The sequence below is a fragment of the Oratosquilla oratoria genome, chromosome 8 (assembly GCF_046742065.1).
Source record: "Oratosquilla oratoria isolate Oo_2021 chromosome 8, ASM4674206v1, whole genome shotgun sequence".
Taxonomy (NCBI): Eukaryota; Metazoa; Arthropoda; class Malacostraca; order Stomatopoda; family Squillidae; genus Oratosquilla; species Oratosquilla oratoria.
In genome coordinates this window covers 36,371,021-36,389,061 of record NC_134784.1, presented here as the reverse complement: position 1 = coordinate 36,389,061, position 18,041 = coordinate 36,371,021, and the positions used below count along the sequence as shown (strand labels likewise).

General features: G+C 39.6%; 1 protein-coding gene across 2 annotated transcripts; it reads left to right on the top strand.

The window, feature by feature from the left end:
• Positions 1 to 455: 455 nt before the first annotated feature.
• LOC143027697 (uncharacterized) lies at positions 456 to 17,784 on the top strand. Of its 2 annotated transcripts, none has more exons than XM_076189149.1 (10): positions 456 to 596; positions 4,791 to 5,120; positions 6,030 to 6,173; positions 6,337 to 6,514; positions 8,285 to 8,414; positions 8,919 to 9,044; positions 9,179 to 9,261; positions 11,132 to 11,180; positions 11,679 to 11,804; positions 17,243 to 17,784. In XM_076189149.1, the coding sequence occupies exons 2-10, from the start codon at positions 4,796 to 4,798 to the stop codon at positions 17,441 to 17,443; spliced, it is 1,362 nt and encodes a 453-aa protein (XP_076045264.1). In that variant the 5' UTR covers positions 456 to 596; positions 4,791 to 4,795; the 3' UTR covers positions 17,444 to 17,784. The 2 variants fall into 2 exon arrangements, with proteins under 2 accessions (XP_076045264.1, XP_076045265.1); XM_076189150.1 differs by having other exon boundaries at positions 460 to 596; positions 4,751 to 5,120.
• The last annotated feature ends 257 nt before the right edge of the window (positions 17,785 to 18,041 follow it).

The following is an 18,041-nucleotide window of genomic DNA, read 5'->3' as shown; positions in this document are numbered from 1 at the left end:
AGCAAATTTTGAAACAATAGATTTTAGTCCGTGGTCTATATAATATATTTATACTATGAATAGAGTGGCCCATGAACGGAACCCTGAGGAACTCCACTCGTAACATTTTTCCATCTAGAAGTTTTTCCATTTAAAACAACTCTCTGTTTTCGATCATTCAACCAATTACTAGTCCAACTTAATATGCTACCACTTATTCCAAGTGAAGCTGATTTAGTAAGTAGTCTTTCGTGGGGGACGATATCAAAAGCTTTTGCAAAGTCTAGATATATTAAATCTATATTGTTTCATCAACTTGTCACAATGTCACAGCATATATATATATATATATATATATATATATATATATATATATATATATATATATATACATATATATAGACATCCAGACACAAGAGTGCGTCGTTAGTAGGCTGGCTAATAAGATAAGCGACTGATTAAGTCATCAGCTGATAAAGGCTTTCGGATATAAAAGAGAGAATTCGACTAGGTCTTCTATTAGTCTGTTGCTTTTGCATTTCGTGAGTATATTTGGATATCTGCTGGCCAAGAAGCATAATATTTTGTTTAAAAGCTGGGGACGTTTTTCATAAGCGGTGAGTGTGGTGCATTGAAAGATGATACACATGCGACCTCGTACTTTATTTGTCCGTGATTGTTACCAAACAACACAAGTGGGTACTATTGTATTATAAAGATTCAAATATAACATATCTGATGCGTCATGAACCAAGTCTGGGTGTCCACAACATTACAACAAACAAAATCATTGTTAGAAAGACATCTCAAAGGCCGAAAAGCAATACGTCAATACACGCATGTGATCGTAAATAGATCGGGTCCTGTACGAACTTTGAGCTCTCATCGGGGAGGGTACAAGTGGATCACGAGACCAACACATGGTTCAAGACCATGGTGAATCACACACATACGCATACATACCAATCCGCCTCAGACAGACATTAATCTACTTAAAAAGGGAAAATTACTTTGGCTAATGAGATTAAACTTCTCACTGTCACAAAAGCAAACGATAACAGAATAAGATTAGATAAATTAAAAAAGCAATATAGATTTGATATATCTAGACTACTTACTAAATTAGCTTCACACGGAATAAGTGGTAGCCTATTAAGTTGGACTAGTAATTGGTTGAATGATCGAAAACAGAGAGTTGTTTGAATGGAAAAACTTCTAGATGGAAAAATGTTACGAGTGGAGTTCCTCAAGGTTCTGTTCTTGGGCCACTTCTATTCATAACTGATATACACCATGGACTAAAATCTACGGTTTCCAAATTTGCTGACGATACAAAAATGTCCGGAATGGTAAATGATCACTTAAACCAATTAGATATTCAAGAAGATTTAGATAAATGGTCTGAAAAGTGACTAGTGAAATTTAAACACAAGTAAATACAAGGTAATGCACATAGGTAAAAATAACAGTAAGTACGATTACAAGTTATTTGGAAATTCGTTAACAAAAGTGGATAGTGGAAAAGATCTCGGCATAGTTTTCATTAACGATCTCAAAACATTCAAGCAGTGTATTTCAGCCTCTAAGAAAGTAAATAAGATTCTAGGACTGATTGCGCGATCTTTTGACTTCAAAAATCCATCACTCATTAACAAACTACCGGTATATAAATCATTAGTTTGTCCACATTTGGAATATGCTGTTTCCGTATGGTCTCCGAATCTCATTAAAGACATTGACAGATTGGAAAAAATGCAACGGCGAGCCACAAAACTAATTCCAAATATCAAAATTAATCATACAAAAATTGACTAAAACATATGAATCTGGTCTCCCTAAAAAAGCGTAGACTGAGAGGTGACTTGATACAGGTCTTTAAGATTCTAAAGGGAATTAACATCAAAAGTTTCACACTGAATGAGAATCCGACAAGAAACAATGGTCTCAAACTGTCAGGGAATAGATTTAATTTGGAAGTGGGTAGAAACAACTTCGCCAACCGTGTAGTTAATGAATGGAATAAACTTCCTGCAGAGGCAGTGCAATGTAGTTCAGTTCGAAGCTTTAAGAATCATTTAGATAAACACCTAAGCAAGATGCTGTAATGATTATAGTTTATTCTATATTATTTGTTTTTGTTTTGTTATCATTTGTCTTTTTTATTTTCATTTATTATTAGTTATATGTCAATTTATTATGTACTACTTACCTGTTTATTTATTATTTAACTATACCTATGCATTTATTTATGTATTTTATTTGTTATTTACATTATTATAGTTTTTATTTACTATTTTATTATTATGATTTTTTTTTCTCATCCGACCTAGATATGAACCAAAAGGTCTCATGCTTTGGTTTGTCCCATGCTTGGGAGGGCCCTAAGGTCATCAGCTTGTATATTTATATTTGGGCTCAACTCTTTAATGTATAATGTATAAATGTATAAATGTTTACTATTTACCTGTTTGTTTATCATTTAACTATACTTATGCACTTATTGTTTTTATTATTATTTACATTATTATAATTTCTATTTCATCTATTTATTCTATTGATCATCATTATAATTTTTTCGCATCCGACCTAGTTTTAGACCAAAAGGTCTACTGTCGGCATGCTCAGCCTTTGTAATCTTTTGTAATTTAGCTTTAAGGTAATATACAAGAACTGGTTTACCAACGGAGTTGTTAACGAATGGAATAGACTTGGTAAAAATGTAGTGAGCACTGAAACTATTGGTTATTTTAAGAGAAGGTTAGATAACTATGGATAGGGATGAAAGATGGAAGGGAAATGGAACTGACTTGTGTAGGCCTTGAAGTCTCTAGCACTCCTCCATATTTGTGTTCTTCATGAGTAAGTTCCGTGATTTCAGTTAGAGGGAATAACACTCCCACAAAGTTTGACTTGCTTCTTATTAAAGAAGCAGCTCACTGAAATAGCTTGGCATTTTTGGAAAATGTGGCACAATAGCACGTGAATTTGAGTTGGCGTTAAGTGGGCTTCTCAGGCCTGAGGAAATTCTTTGAAGAAGCAGGCTGGGAGGAATTCATGAATACCAACGGAACTACGAGGAAATGGGAAACTTTTCTTTGCATTTACACATAAGGTGCCAGGGAATAATGGAAGGAAAAGGCAAATGCAAGACTGGTTTAATAATAAGTGCACGTTTTGTATACCGTAACGATAGCCACTACATTCATCTCCAAGGATATCGCGCCCATCGGGTGAAATCTACTTGAAGAGTTCAAGGAGAAATAAGAGGGCAGCTGCAGAAAGGAGGGATGAGGGAGGAGTCGAATGAACCAAAAACAAGGATAGTACATAAGATATTAACAATTAGAATGAGACCCTAATAGAGAAAATGGGTTATGTGGGTGATCACTTCGAAACAAAGTCTTCTCTTGAGTCTAGTCTAACCAGAGGTCTTGTCAAGAAAGCGGATTCGTACGAAAAGGTGAAGGGAATCCGTGCGATTATTTATAAGTCGACCTGAAATGGTGTACTTCCGGCAAGGGGTTTAGGACTAACGCCGAGTAGGGGGGGGGGTTAGTCACGGAAATCCGGCTCTGACGTCACAGTCAGTCGATCGTCTCTCGGTCGAAGTCGGTTGCGAGCCAAATAGAAGTGTATAAAAAGGTACTTAGGGCTCACTACCATGGAAGAAGCCGACGCTTGACGACAGTCAATCTGCCTTTCTTTCGGTCGACTACGTATTCGAGTGCTTACGTGACTTTTGATATGTGAAGAATACAGAGTACATTTCGTAATTTTGATAAACATAATATGTGAAGTTGATTACATACTGGATTGCACATTGCATTAATGGTGCAGTTTGCACTTACACATGAGAATACAAAATAATAATACATAGTACATGATGACAAATACATCATAAGTTAGAATGATAAGCATGGGTAAAACATAAAGGAAAGAAAAAGTATTCATACAAATAATAACGTAATAATCTATATATATATATACATTTCATCTAATCTACAATTAATGCTTTATGCAGCAAATAACATTGATTGTTCTATATACTTATGTGCATTAATGGTGCAGTTTGCACTTACACATGAGAATACAAAATAATAATACATAGTACATGATGACAAATACATCATAAGTTAGAATGATAAGCATGGGTAAAACATAAAGAAAAGAAAAAGTATTCATACAAATAATAACGTAATAATTTATATATATATACATTTCATCTAATCTACAATTAATGCTTTATGCAGCAAATAACATTGATTGTTCTATATACTTATGTGACGAGTTAAACACCAAATGAGGACGGAGCCTTTTTTTGTATGTTTCGCTTATTACAGCTTTTTCAAGTACAAGTTGAGATACATATGCTTGAGATTAAATATGGGGAAAGGAGGGAACGAGGAGAGAAAAGAAGTAAGGTGGCCCAAACCTTTCCCATTGTTCAATCCACTTCTCCTCCTCCTACTACTCCTCTCCTCCTCCTCCTCTTCCTTCCCCCCTACTTCTTTTCTCTCCCCGTTCCCTCCTTTCCCCTTATCTAATCTCAAGCATGTGTATCTCAACTTGTACTTGAAAAAGCTGTAATAAACGAAACGTCGTACAAATAAAGGCTCCGTCCTCATATGGTGTTTAATTCATCAGTCTTGTCGGCAACTGCTACTTTCATGAAAATATACTTATGTATTCATCAGTACATTTATTCATTCATCCACCTTTTCCTCCACTCGTTTTTTTTTCTTCTATATATTGCCCTTTATTTTATTCTTAGATTAACCAGACTAAAAGACAACCTGGACCCTCTATTCAAGGTGCCATGACTTGGCTAATTGTGGTGCAGCTCCTTCTGCTGCAGATGAACTTCCTCTCTGGACAGAGGAACGGAACAGCTTTAACAGAAGGTAACCCCACTAACAGCTTCAGGGGCAGCAGCAGCCCTCTTAAGGCCCAGGAGCCCCAGTCTCACAATGTGACATTTGCCCAAAGCCGTCCTCCTCTACATAAGATCGAGGAAGCTACCAAGCAAGTCGCCGCAGAGGGAGCCCGCGGCATATTTACACCGTGTCGCAGCCTCTCACCCCCGGAGAATGAAACGCTTTTTCCCGTCCTCGTGAAGGGAAACGATTACTTGGACCTTGAACGTAAGTACAAGAGGATTCGGTTGATTTGTACAAGGTTCTTCTTAATGTCGCCGTTTCCTGTCTTCTGCCTTCTCAAATAATAAACACACACACACATTATATATATATTTATATATATATATATGTATATATACATATATATATGTATATATATATGTATATATATATATATATATATGTATATATACATATATATATGTATATATATATGTTTATATACATATATATGTATATATATATGTATATACGTTTATATATGACCCACCCACTTGTCAAGTTTTCTTTCCCTTCCTAGCCGCGGGTCCAGTGTCAACTGCTTGCAAGATGTATACAGAACCGTCTTTTAATGGCACTCAATTCTTACTGCCATCTTTATTGTTCTAATTGTAGATCTTACTACCAGATGATGTACATAATCTTTCCAACAAAGCTTGACAGCCTAATATAATGTAACTCGGAAATTGACCATTTGTTTCTTCCTTTCTTTTCTATGACCTTCCAACTTGACGAATCGGCACTTGCTCCCTCTGCATGCTTTATTTTTGATGGACTGGCCGGAGCATGGCCAAATAAAATAACGTTGCTGTCACCAATATAATCATTTGGAAGGCGATGCTGTCACTCACATATGGTTTGGTCAGTGAAAGGGTGCAAAACATGTACTGAAAAAGGAAGACTATGAGTTTGTGTACTGCATACCATGTAATAGTTGACGAAACAAGGATTATTGAAGACCTTAATGTTGACGTTTTGAAACTGAACCGATGGGGCTCTTAGAGCTGACGTTGACATAAGGGCACAATCTTGGACATCTGGCCTCAAAGTTCGGTGTCTTCCTAGCTACATAATGACTTTGCCTTTCAAGAACCTCTTCGCACCAAGACTTTCAACATCCACGTTTCATTTCAGTAACGTTGACCTCTGTGATTTGTGAATTCATCCCAGGGTTGGAATTCGTAGGTCCTGCTATCCATGTTTTCAAGAAATTGGCCTCTTTTTTCAAAGGTCAGACATCTACCACCGTAGAGGCCGACTACTGGGAGCTTCTCAAAAGTAGGTGCATTTTTATTTTTATTTACGTTTGGTTAAAAGTTTTACTAAGTCACTGGTTCCTGCAAAATTCATTGTTAAACACATCTAGTTAAATGAGCATAATTACTGTTTTTTATCCACCCACTTGCATACTAACGATTACTCTTCTGGCCCGTGATGACAGACCAAGTGGAGTACATGATAGAAAGCTCCATTGACGAGAGTATACTTTCCGCCACTAACAACGCCATAAGTAGGATGCAGGAAGACATGGATCTCTTCCTTGAAAACTCTCAGCCGACGAAGACGTGGTCTACTCTAGCAATTGCCTTGACGATGGACGCTACATTAAATGATATCCTGTAAGGGTGCAAAAATATCGTGCCAGGTGCTAAGAATTGTGATTATCAAACTTCGAAAAATCTTCTAGATTGTTGTCTTACGGGTTTCTGTAGCCAAGGACAAACTATTGTAACAACATGGCAATGCCATTGGGCCACACCTCCAAGGAGTCCCCATAGGCCTTGTTCTCTTGAGATCAAGGCGTATATCTGAAACAGAATAAATGGAGTTCTGTAGTTCCTCAATAGATGCGACATACAATCAATAGATGCCATAAACAAAAAGTGTGTGTGTGTGTGTGTGTGTGTGTGTGTGTGTGTGTGTGTGTGTGTGTGTGTGTGTGTGTGTGTGTGTGTGTGTGTGTGTGTGAGTGTATGTGTGTGTATGTGTGTGTGTGTGTGTGTGTGTGTGTGTGTGTGTGTGTGTGTGTGTGTGTGTGTGTGTGTGTGTGTGTGTGTGTGTGTGTGTGTGTGTGTTCTCCTACCATGGCGTATGAACTTGAGAAGTGATGGTTTATGCTAAACTTGACTTTATATTTGACCAGTGCTCGCCACAGGACACTCGTTGTTTTGCATGACTTCGATGTAATTATTGGCATCTATAGAATTGGTATAGCGATGCCGCAGCTATGGCAAGAGTAAGTACTCGTTGGATAGTCATACAGAGCTGCAGAGCTACATGGCCTTCTGGAGTGCTGAGTTCTTTGCGACCCATCGTAGACTTGTGGTTACAACATTCAGGCTACGTGTCCAGTCCAAGGAAATCCTGAGGTGTAATCCACCAGGATTTCATCTGAAGAAGCTCAGGGATGCTCACGCTCAAGAGTATCCGGTTGTATTTTCCACCCTTGAAGATCTTGAAGAGCCGTGGAATATCTTCAAACTCTAGAAGATACCGAGGAATGCAATGGAGACCGTCCAAGGTCGAGTAGTGTGGCGTCGTGTGAGACACTAAGAATATAGACGATTTGCGTTGCCAGTTTGGCTGATGCGGCGGACTTGAGCTCTCTTGAGGAAGAGATAATTATGTCAGGGGAATCACTGAGAATTTCGAGGCCTATTTTAATACAAATGACCTCAGAACTGCTTGTCGAACCCCAAAGAAACTTAGACTCAGGTAAACACTGCCCGAACAGCTGATGGGCAAATAACGTCACTAATGATGGATGTAGAGCTGTTTGGGTACTTTGAACAGCTATTCATGGCTGACTCTTCGAGTGCCCCGAATCCTCTGGTTGGTGTCTGGGTAACGGTTGCTAATCTACCGATAGATGGAACTCCTCAGTCTAAGTGAGGTTACAGAGGTTGTAAATTGGAGGGTGAAAAAGGAAACTAGGATCTGGATTGTCGGTGTGGAGTTGCCGAAACCTGGAGGTGGGGCCATGATCCGTGAGTTGCATACAGTGCTGTCTGCCGTTTGGCCTTCCTGTACCATCACAGGATTCTCAGTATGAATTGAGATTAATTTACTCTAACCTTGATCATTCAGCTTCATGATTTTACAAGTTCTCTTGGAAACCCCTGTCTTCGAAAAACATTGGTTGGTTAGACATGTCCCTAAGATTTCGAAGAGATTTAGGAAGGTCAAATGAACATTGTGGATAGTACAGGATACATGTCGGTCAAATGAGGTGGTTCTTCATGTTTTGTTTTGTTTTTTGTGTTGTCGAAATGGATAAAGGAAAACCAGGAAAAAATAAAAATAGATATAACTTTCCCGTGCGCCGACCTGCAGTGCAGATAAATCCGTAAAAAATAAGCAGGTCTGATTATAATTGTTCTTTTTTCCAGTTCTGACTACTATGGTGTAACTCACACAGAGAAGTCACTTTTGCATTACATGGATATGGCCACCACTAGGATAGTTCTTTGGCAAACGACAGCCATCCGCTATATTGCAGAATTAGGACTTTACGGACAAGTAAGTCGGTTTCCATGCACAGTTAAAGTGAATCTGACATAATTGTTTGGTACCATGTTTCAAGATAGGATATTCTAATTTTAATAGGGTCAACTTATATGTACCTAAACCTATCCATAAATACATGTACACACACATATATGCATAGTGCATACTCGTTCACACACACATATATTTTATATTAATTACACTATCAAATGCACTAAATAACGTTCTAAATATTTCCCCTGAAGAATACCATGTTTCAATCCTCTTTTTTTTTTTTTTTTTTTTTTTTTTTTTTGACTCGTCGAGAGCTGTGGCGTTCGCCCATTCACTACGACGGCCAAATATAAAATGTGCGTGAGTGCGCGCGTGCGTGTGTATCTGTGTGCACTCTTAGCACAAAAGAGTTAAACGTTACACGTTATTTAGAATCAAGCACATATTTATACACACTTCACAGATTTGTCTATCAATCACTAATTCTTCCCTCGCCCGATATGACCTGTCATTAACTTACAGGGAAGTTCGAGCAGTGTATGTGACATCGTCCTGAAGTGGCGTAACGCTTACGAATTCGAGACGGAGCGCATCAAGAAGGACATCATGCCTGCCATGGATACGTGGAGGAAGAAATGGAAATCCAAAGTAAATGGAGATTCACCTTTCAAATTCTTGTAAATTGAAAATTAAAGAACTTATGTCTGTAACCAGTCCATTGGAGAATCCGGCGAAGGCTATTAGGTAGAAATCCTAATGACTCTTCCTCCCCTCCCTCACAGATGCAACTCTCTTGTCGTGTAAAATGTGACGACTATTTCGGATGGGGTTGGAATAAATACATCGACTGCTACGTTAAAGATGGGTAATGTAGTTTCATGGAGCCACTTTTTGGGTTATCTTATATAATCTACTTATTCTATAATGTCCTTTTATTTACTTACCTATTTATCTAGTTATCTATTTTTTTTATTTACCTAATTTTTGTTTATCTACTAAGTATTTCAGCGGCTTTGACCCATCGTTTTTCGCTCATATTTCCGAAATAATCATTCACATCAGCATGGTATATTAGCACAGCCTAATTCACACCCGGCCATAATTTTTGAAGTTATAGTGTATTCACAAGTGTATTTAATTACGGTGTTTACTCTTGATATTGTGTGTGTCGTGGCCGACACCCGTGAAGTAAATCGAACAAGTGAAGTTGGGATACACGAGGTAGTTTGTGATGACGTCACGACTTCACCTGTTCGATTTACTTCACGGGTGTCGGCTACGACACACTTAATATCAAGAGTAAACGCCGTAATTAAATACACTTGTAAATGCACTCTAACGTCAAAAATTATGGCCGGGTGTGAATTAGGCTGTGCTAATATATCATACTGATGTGAATGGTTATTTCGGAAATATGAGCGAAAAACGATGGGTCAAAGCCGCTGAAATACTTAGTAGTTTGTTATTCTTAAGCACCAGGAAGGGAGCGCATGATCTTTCTTCACATTCTTTATGCTCATCTCGATGTTCACGCATAATCAGAAGAATCTAGGCCAGGGTTAGTACTAGTACTGTGGCTTCTTCACGCATAAATATTTCGCAACACTACTTTGCTTTATCCACTCCTAATGCCACCAAAGACACAAACCAAATCCAGTGATTGAAGAAAAGAAAGACTTTACCAGCGACCTTCAATACAGGATTGTTTTATTGTAGGTTCAGGACCAAGCTGTAATTAGGGTAGGTCCACATGTAAGGACTAAACACTCACATTCAAATTACAGACATTATGCTTGAAGCCTTCTTGAGATAGTTTGATATCAAGTACTACCATTTGTTCCCAATTGATACAAATTACGATAGCATTTGGATGGTTTCCATTCATGTCATACAAGAGTGACACAGGCAGATAATGACAAAGTTCTGTAGGGTGTCAGAGGAGAAAGTTGAAAGCAAATGTAAATAAAAGTAAAGTGATGAGATGCACAAGGGGTGATGGTGGCAGTGGGCTGGAGTGGTAGTGGATCTTAAAGGAGAGAGGCTAAAGGAAGGAGAGTTTTAAGTATTTAGGGTCACACGTAGCAGGGAATGAAGAAGTGGGGTGGACCGTAGAGTGAGAGAAACAAATAAATGTCTTGGGGAAATGGAAATTGCCATGACAAATAGCTATCTGAGGATGGATACAAAGAGAAAACGGTATGAATGGGTGACTGCGCCTAAGAGGGGCTTTACACGGTGTAACGGTTCGTCGAACGCGGTTCGACAGACACGTGTTTAAAGTGATGTGTGAACGTGTGAACGGGGTATTTGGTTGTCGAACACGTTGGTTAAACCCCAAATACCCCGTTCACACGTTCACACATCACTTTAAAAACGTGTCTGTCGAACCGCGTTCGACGAACCTCTTAGACATTATGCGGGTGGGTTTCAGATGTGTGATCTATTTATTCACCAGTGAGACGTGCTCCCAAACCGAGAGTTTATTTCAGACCCACCCTTCGGTTAAAGAAAACCGCCCGTCATGAGCTAAGATGAAATCTATACATTGTGTCATTGTGTGGGCGGGGATTTATACTCATCTACAAGAGCTTATGTTCAATTTGTACAAACCTGCCTTTACAGGTGCGTGAGGTAAACACTATAAGGAGTACGGGTCAAGGATCATCCTAGACTTCATAAATAAACTACGATGGACTAAGTTCTTGTGAATAACCTAACTATATTTTCGCTTCCAGGTACAACGGGCATAACTATCCGACTTCACACCACTCGTGCGATCACCATGTAAGTGGAAATAAGATTATTGTGTTGGAACTGGAAATGGTTGTCAAGCAACAACCACGCATGTATTAGTCTAAACAGTATTTTCATATTCAAGATTCGACAGCCTTTACAACTCAAAATAAAAAAAAAAATCGATACAGCTACGAGCATTGCAATACGTTAACTATAAGATAACAGATGAAGAACTCTTCACAATAAAAGTCAATGGTACTGTCAACGGGAGTAATCTTTGGAAAGAATGAACATACTATTACCCATGTAAACAGCCCTATTGTTCCATACTCTAGCCGATCGTAACCTATGTCATTACTGCCCCTGCTTTCGTTGACTTCTGTCTTGACCGACCCGACCCGTTTGTATACTAACCCATGCGGGTACTGAGCAATTACTTGTCTTCCAATTGCTGATTTCTGTCTCAACCAACCAGTCCGCATGATGACCGACCCATGCAAATATCAATTTACGGCCATACTAACGCGTTATCTATTCTCCACCCAGACTTGTTGGACCCACGTCTGCGACCAGTTTTGTTCGAAGATGGTGTCCGAGCAACAGGCTAAAGCTGATGCTACATACCGCGACATTATGACAGTTCCAGATACTTTTATGAAGAATATGGAGCAGGTGAGACCTGCATCTTTCTTCTCCCTTCCTTCCTCTCCCTTGCATCTAATCCCATACTCGCTTCCCCGTCCACATCTGCGATGCACCCTTACCTTCGACTTTTCTCCCTCATTTAGTTTTTGTCTTTCCTCTATCGCCACTCTTTTCTTTATCCTCATAACGCCCCTTCTCCCATCCCTCAGTCCCAATTCATTTTAATTTTTATATGCATCTTATCACCTACCCTACCCTATTTCTCCCTCTTTGCAGCTCTGGAAGAGGGTTCAATAAACATGGAATCTCCCTCTTCTAAAATACAGTAAACCCTCGATATAACGGACGATATGAGGACAGGGTCTGTCTGTCGTTATATCCGAAGATCCGTTATAACCGAGGATCCGTTATATCCGATGGAAATACCGGACAGATCCGTTATATCCCGAAGTGTGTCCGGTATTAGAAATTACAGTATCCTACTACAAGGACTTCTAATGTATTAGGTCTTTCGAAAGCTTCCCGTTATCATTAGGCCCCTGATAGTTCATATATCCATATGGATTTTACAAAAGGTATTAACGATCCACCATGTCATAATCATTGATTTTTTTTCTTATATATGATATACATAGGGCACGAGTGCGAGTTTGTCAGCTTAGCCTGTATGATTCAATACAGGATCGACCTATCCTATGAGAAACAATACTGCTTATGTTCTTTATTACATTCACTAAACTGGCTCGATACAGCTGTATGTATTGCGGGAAGTACAATACAATATATAGCCATTTCAAATTTTTTATAGATGTGCATGTTATCTGAAACTAGTATAATTAGTTAAATCATGACTGGTAAAAGGATGCAAGTTAGACACGGCTTCTCATGTATGACGGTGAGATATAGGGCACTAAAGACAAGCAGTCTGTGGTGAGGTATTGGCGTTATGTTGTATCAGATGTTCGTACTTGTTATAATGTCTGTCAAGATGTCTGGAATGCAGTATATTTTTAGTTGGTTAAGTGGTCGGATCTTTACAATGTGGTAAGGGTATTCAAGGGTTCTGTAGTCGCTCCATCTTGAGTCCGTGATGAAACGAAGGACAACGTTCTGAATTTTCTGGTGAAAGTTATTCTTTGTGAAGTATGGCATTGGTCTGACCAGTGCTAGGCGCGGTCGACGTTTTGTGGCCAGTGTTGTGGACTTCAAGCACCTCAGCTTGGCCAGCACAGCCTTGGCCCTCGCTCTTTGAATGTTAAAATGTAGAGTCCAATTCAGGCTACTGTCCAGTGTGTTTCTCGGCACACTGGCATAATCTTTTACTAGGATGTTCGTGCTCTTCTTTTCAAGAGGAGCTTCCGTAATTGTTCTGTTGGTTTTGCTGCAGTGGAAGTAGGCAAATTTGCACTCTGAAGCACTGTTTAAAAGAAAAACAAGCTACTTGTGTTCCCATACGTGTGCCCCGTAAAATATATTTTGCATTCAATATACAGTACCCCTTCTTTGTTTTAAGTCAATTTATGTGATTGGTGTCATTACGAGACAGGAAAACCCTGGTTACAAGAGTAGGCTGATTCTAGAAGGTCGTTTGTCTATTCGGGCAAGCATAGTGTTTTACGGAAGTCCAGCCTTAATTACAAAAGGTCGAGATAAGCAACCCCACCACTTCACTCTTGTTGTCCTGTCATCCAGTAGTTGCAGAACACTCTTGTGAGTGACTGGGTAAAATCGAAATTGCGGTACGATTCATACATAAGTTCTTCATGGCAGAAACTACTGAATGCCAACTCCACAACCTCAGAGCTTTTTTTTTTTTCACCACTGTGTGGTCAATGAGATCACATCCGTTGGACTGGCCGTTGCTATCTACTGTGCTGCTGTATGGAATTACACTCAGCAGTGTACCCTAGGTGAGTTGGCTCCTGGCACCGGCACATGCTTGGGACGGGTCTACAACAGAACGTCGAAAGACAGAATGTCGAATGGTCAAAATGTCGACACGACTGACGGTCGAATGCGACATAATGTCGAAATATGCATTTCACTAATTATTCGGTCATGTGTGCCTTTTATATTAGTGGTATTTGACTAATCATGACTAAAAGAGGTTGTTTGAAGATGGATGTTGTTTTAAAGAAAATCAAACTCGGTAATAAAGACCGATATTTCCCAAAACACTCGACCCAACATGGCCGCCCGGCATGGTTTTCTTCTTTAACAATGAAGATAAAACAACTTAAACAACAGTCACTTACACCAATTCAATTACAATTAAATTAATTAAAAGACTATTAATGAAACCACAGTGAACTGCGATTGCCTTATTGCAGTTGATAATGAAATCACACAAAACAATGTTTAATGTTTATTTCTATGTACACTGTACTATCGAAGACACATCAATGATTGAACGAAAACACACCAATGATTGAATGATTGTCTTATTACAGTTGGTGATGAAAAAAAAAAAGTTTTATGTTTATTTGATAATATATTTTATATGTAAACTTCTTTTCACATTTATTTATACATAGATTCAAATATAAGTATTGGTCCAAATGGATGTTATACATATCAGGAAAAATCAATATGCAATATTAAAAGTTAGACCTTTAACATATTCCTGAATGGATCGGTCCTCATACTGAGAAACAATGCGCGATATCCGTTTATTCGTTGATCTAACTGACTTCCTTGGTTTAGATGGCTCATGTCCAGCAATGAGTTGTGAGAGAACAGTTTCTGTGTGGGCTTGTTCATCTTGTAGACGAAGTATAAACTCGTAGATACTTGGGTGAGCCTTGCCAACGACTACTTGAAAGCGCCGATGCCATCCTTCAAGGTGGTTTGTCGTTCTCGGTTCTTCCTGGATTACACGGTAATAGACACTCCATACCTCCGGTGGAAAACTTGGCTTTGTCCATGATCCACGACGCAGAGAAATGGCGAGGCTGGATGTACTGGCGTTCGTTGACTGGTATTGATAGTATCCGATATATGTTTCTCTGATGTAATTTACGAAAGGGGCACATTCAGGAGGCATACCTGAAATAAGTCCATGAAAGGCTCTTGAGATGTCGGAAGGGGGAACAAAAGCCAAAGCAGTCAGCTGTTTAAGTCTCTGTGCAAAATCGCTGTCTTTCACGTACATTTCACGCAAACCCAAATCCACAACCTTTCTCCAGTGCGCTTGAGCAAAGTGAAAGAAACAGGCCTCGAACTTTTGCACAGACAGGATATCCTTTGCAGCTTCCATCGCAGCACGCTCAAAGTCACTTCTGTAAATATTGACTCTGAGATCCAGACCACGTTGTGATGCAGTTTCTTAGATGGCTGAGAAGATACAACAATAAGCGTCTTTGGTTTTCTTGGTTGTCAACACGAAAAGGAGAGGCAGCATTTGCCCCATCACTGGTGCATGGAGGGTGTAGAGTTGATAAAGCAATCCCGGGGAGACGTCAAAAGTGCCATTGCCGTACCATACCGAAGAGTTTGATAAATGTCTCAGGTTGTTGTTTGAACAAAACACTATGATCCGCTCATTGTCGCCAAAACTGATATCAGCCACGATCCAAGGGTCCCCTTGTTTTGTCTTGATGTAAGGATCAGGTAGGGTAAGGTCTGTAACACTACGAGGTAAGCCCGGCTGGTTTTTACGACGCTACCTCTGAATCATCCTTTTAATGCTCGACTCTTCCGGAAGATATCAACGAACCTCTTCTGGAAGATGGCTGGAGAGTTCTTGGTATATCCGCGACGTCCCTTCCAAAGTTTCTTTGGCGATGCGCCTAATCCTGGACATCGATTGCTGGACCTCAACCCTAGTAGGATTTTGCCCATGTATATTGTGAGCTTTAGTGGTTACTATCACATCATCAACAGTTACAGCTTTTCCTGAACAGGCACGGTCCTCGCAGCGCCAGTATATTTTTTCCTTAACACACTTGTTTTTGGTGTAAAGAAAACCTTCGTATGCAAGTTTTTTTCCTGCTTTTTGAGCAACGAAAAATTCTGCCATGTTTTCTTTGTATTGTATTCGAATGAATGTAGTACAAGAATTGATTTTGAAATTAGAATATTCACTTTATGTACAGTCAAGAAAGTAAATTAGGAAAGGTCACCAAGTTTTTTGGGGAATATCATGTACACTTAATTAGGAAAAGGCAACAAGTTTTTTGGTGGATATTTTATGTACACTTAATTAGGAAAAGGCAACAAGTTTTTTGGTGGATATTTTATGTACACTTAATTAGGAAAAGGCAACAAGTTTTTTGGTGGATATTTCAGTTGTTGAGCGTGAACACAGGTTAGCACTTTTCGGTGAGTTTATGTACATAATCACGTGATATCTGAAATTTCGACATTTTGTCTCAGTCGACATTCTGTCGTTTCGACATTCTGTCTTTCGACATTGTATCGTGCACCGGCTTGGGACCTTCCGGAAGACTTAACTGTCTTATGTGAAGAGGATCGAGAGCTGGGAATTTGGGAATATGGGCCCCTTTGCTGGGAGTAGAGGTTTTAGTCTTGGAAAGCCTGGGTTTTGAGCAAAACTGCCTGAGGTTGGAATCCTACACAGCCTTCTTAATGACACTAGGAGGAAGAGGGTGCTAAAAGAAATTAGAAGTAATAGCATTGGCCATACCAGAAAGGATGGTTTGGTCTACAGGGAATTGAGTCAAGGGTGTGGGGTGGGACAGCGGTGTCAGAGACCCAGATGCATTAGTGCCGCTGTAATTACTTCCAAAACTTACTATTTGTCCTTGAAAATGGGTAAGACAGTTTACACAGTGTTCAATGCAAGTACATGGGATCTTCGTAATTGGTCACACTCTGTGCTATCAGACAGGCATTAGACTGTAAAGGCGGATTCCCTCTCATGTGTCCCGCCGATGACAGAGGCGATCAAGTCGGGAGTACAAAGTCTTTCTGCTGAGTCTACTTTGGCTTGAGTCTCTGGGCCTGGGAACTTTGAGAGCACAAGAGGAATTTGGATTGGAAAGATGGAGCTGAATGGCTATTGACTCATAAGAGTTCGTCTTACCTTTTAATTTTTACATTTTTGTCCACCTGGGTGTCCAACACACTCTCATAACTGGCGAAAAATCAACAGGGGAACCGGTTGAGTGGTGCGCTATTTATAAACGTGAATTGGAAACATATTTGTGTGCCATGGACTATCGACGAACGTTTTCTCATGAGTTACCTTCAGTCGTAGTACAATATCAATGCAACTTTCTGTGGAACAATGAATTTACTCATGTTTTCCTTCAGTGTTTGAGTACCATCCACCATGCCTTTGTATTAAGTCAGTTTGGACCTTTTCAGTTTAGATGGGAGTTTCCTAGGCGGAAAAACGTTGTCAAACAGCAGATAAAATATATCCTGTAATAATGTGAATCTTTGATTACCAGGTGACAGAAATTACGCGTGGCAGCAACTAATCTCAACCTTTCCTCCCGCAGGTTCCTTCTTCCAAGATGTTCGACTACGTGCGCGGGTGCTCTGTAGGTCCTACCCCCCCGGATGTCGTGGCCCCGCCTATCAGTCCCGAAAACCCTGACAGTGGGAACTCGGGACACAAAGTCAGCAACAGCCAAGGCGTTCTTCTTGTGTCCCTTTTGGCTGCATTGGCGTTTGGCCTGCGGTTGCCACTCCTTCAGTAGTCTTGGAGGACGAATTATCTTGCTGCATCCAGTCCTCCTGGGTCCAGGTTTCTTTACCCGAATTCAAAGGTGATGAGTTATTCTGTTGCGTGCCTATTGGATTCATCTAATCATCGATGTCGTTGGAGCATTCTGATGACTTCATTATTTGTTTACATGCAAATGTTTGTTCAAACTATGCATTACCTCCAGTTTAGTTTTGTGATTCAATGTCCACTGCAGATTAATTAGGACATAAGAATGATCTTGAGGCACACTTAGTAAATATTACATTTGTAATGTCACTATGTTTGCTACATGAATGATTGATAAATGCACCAATAAAAAAGTGTATGTGGTATTTTGCACTCTTTCTTCCTTTTGCACCTCCTTACCTTTTGTCCTTTTCCTCTTTCTCCATCTATCCTACACTCTCAACTTACCTTCCACCAAAAAATATCTGATATTCCCCCGCTCTCTCCCCTAAGAATATAGACATCCAAAAATCTTCCTACTCTTATCCTGGTTATCACTGTATAGTCCATTAATGCCTTATCAACCACCCTTCCATCCACCACCCTCTCTCATGTGTACTTATGTTTGACTTTCTTTCTAAACA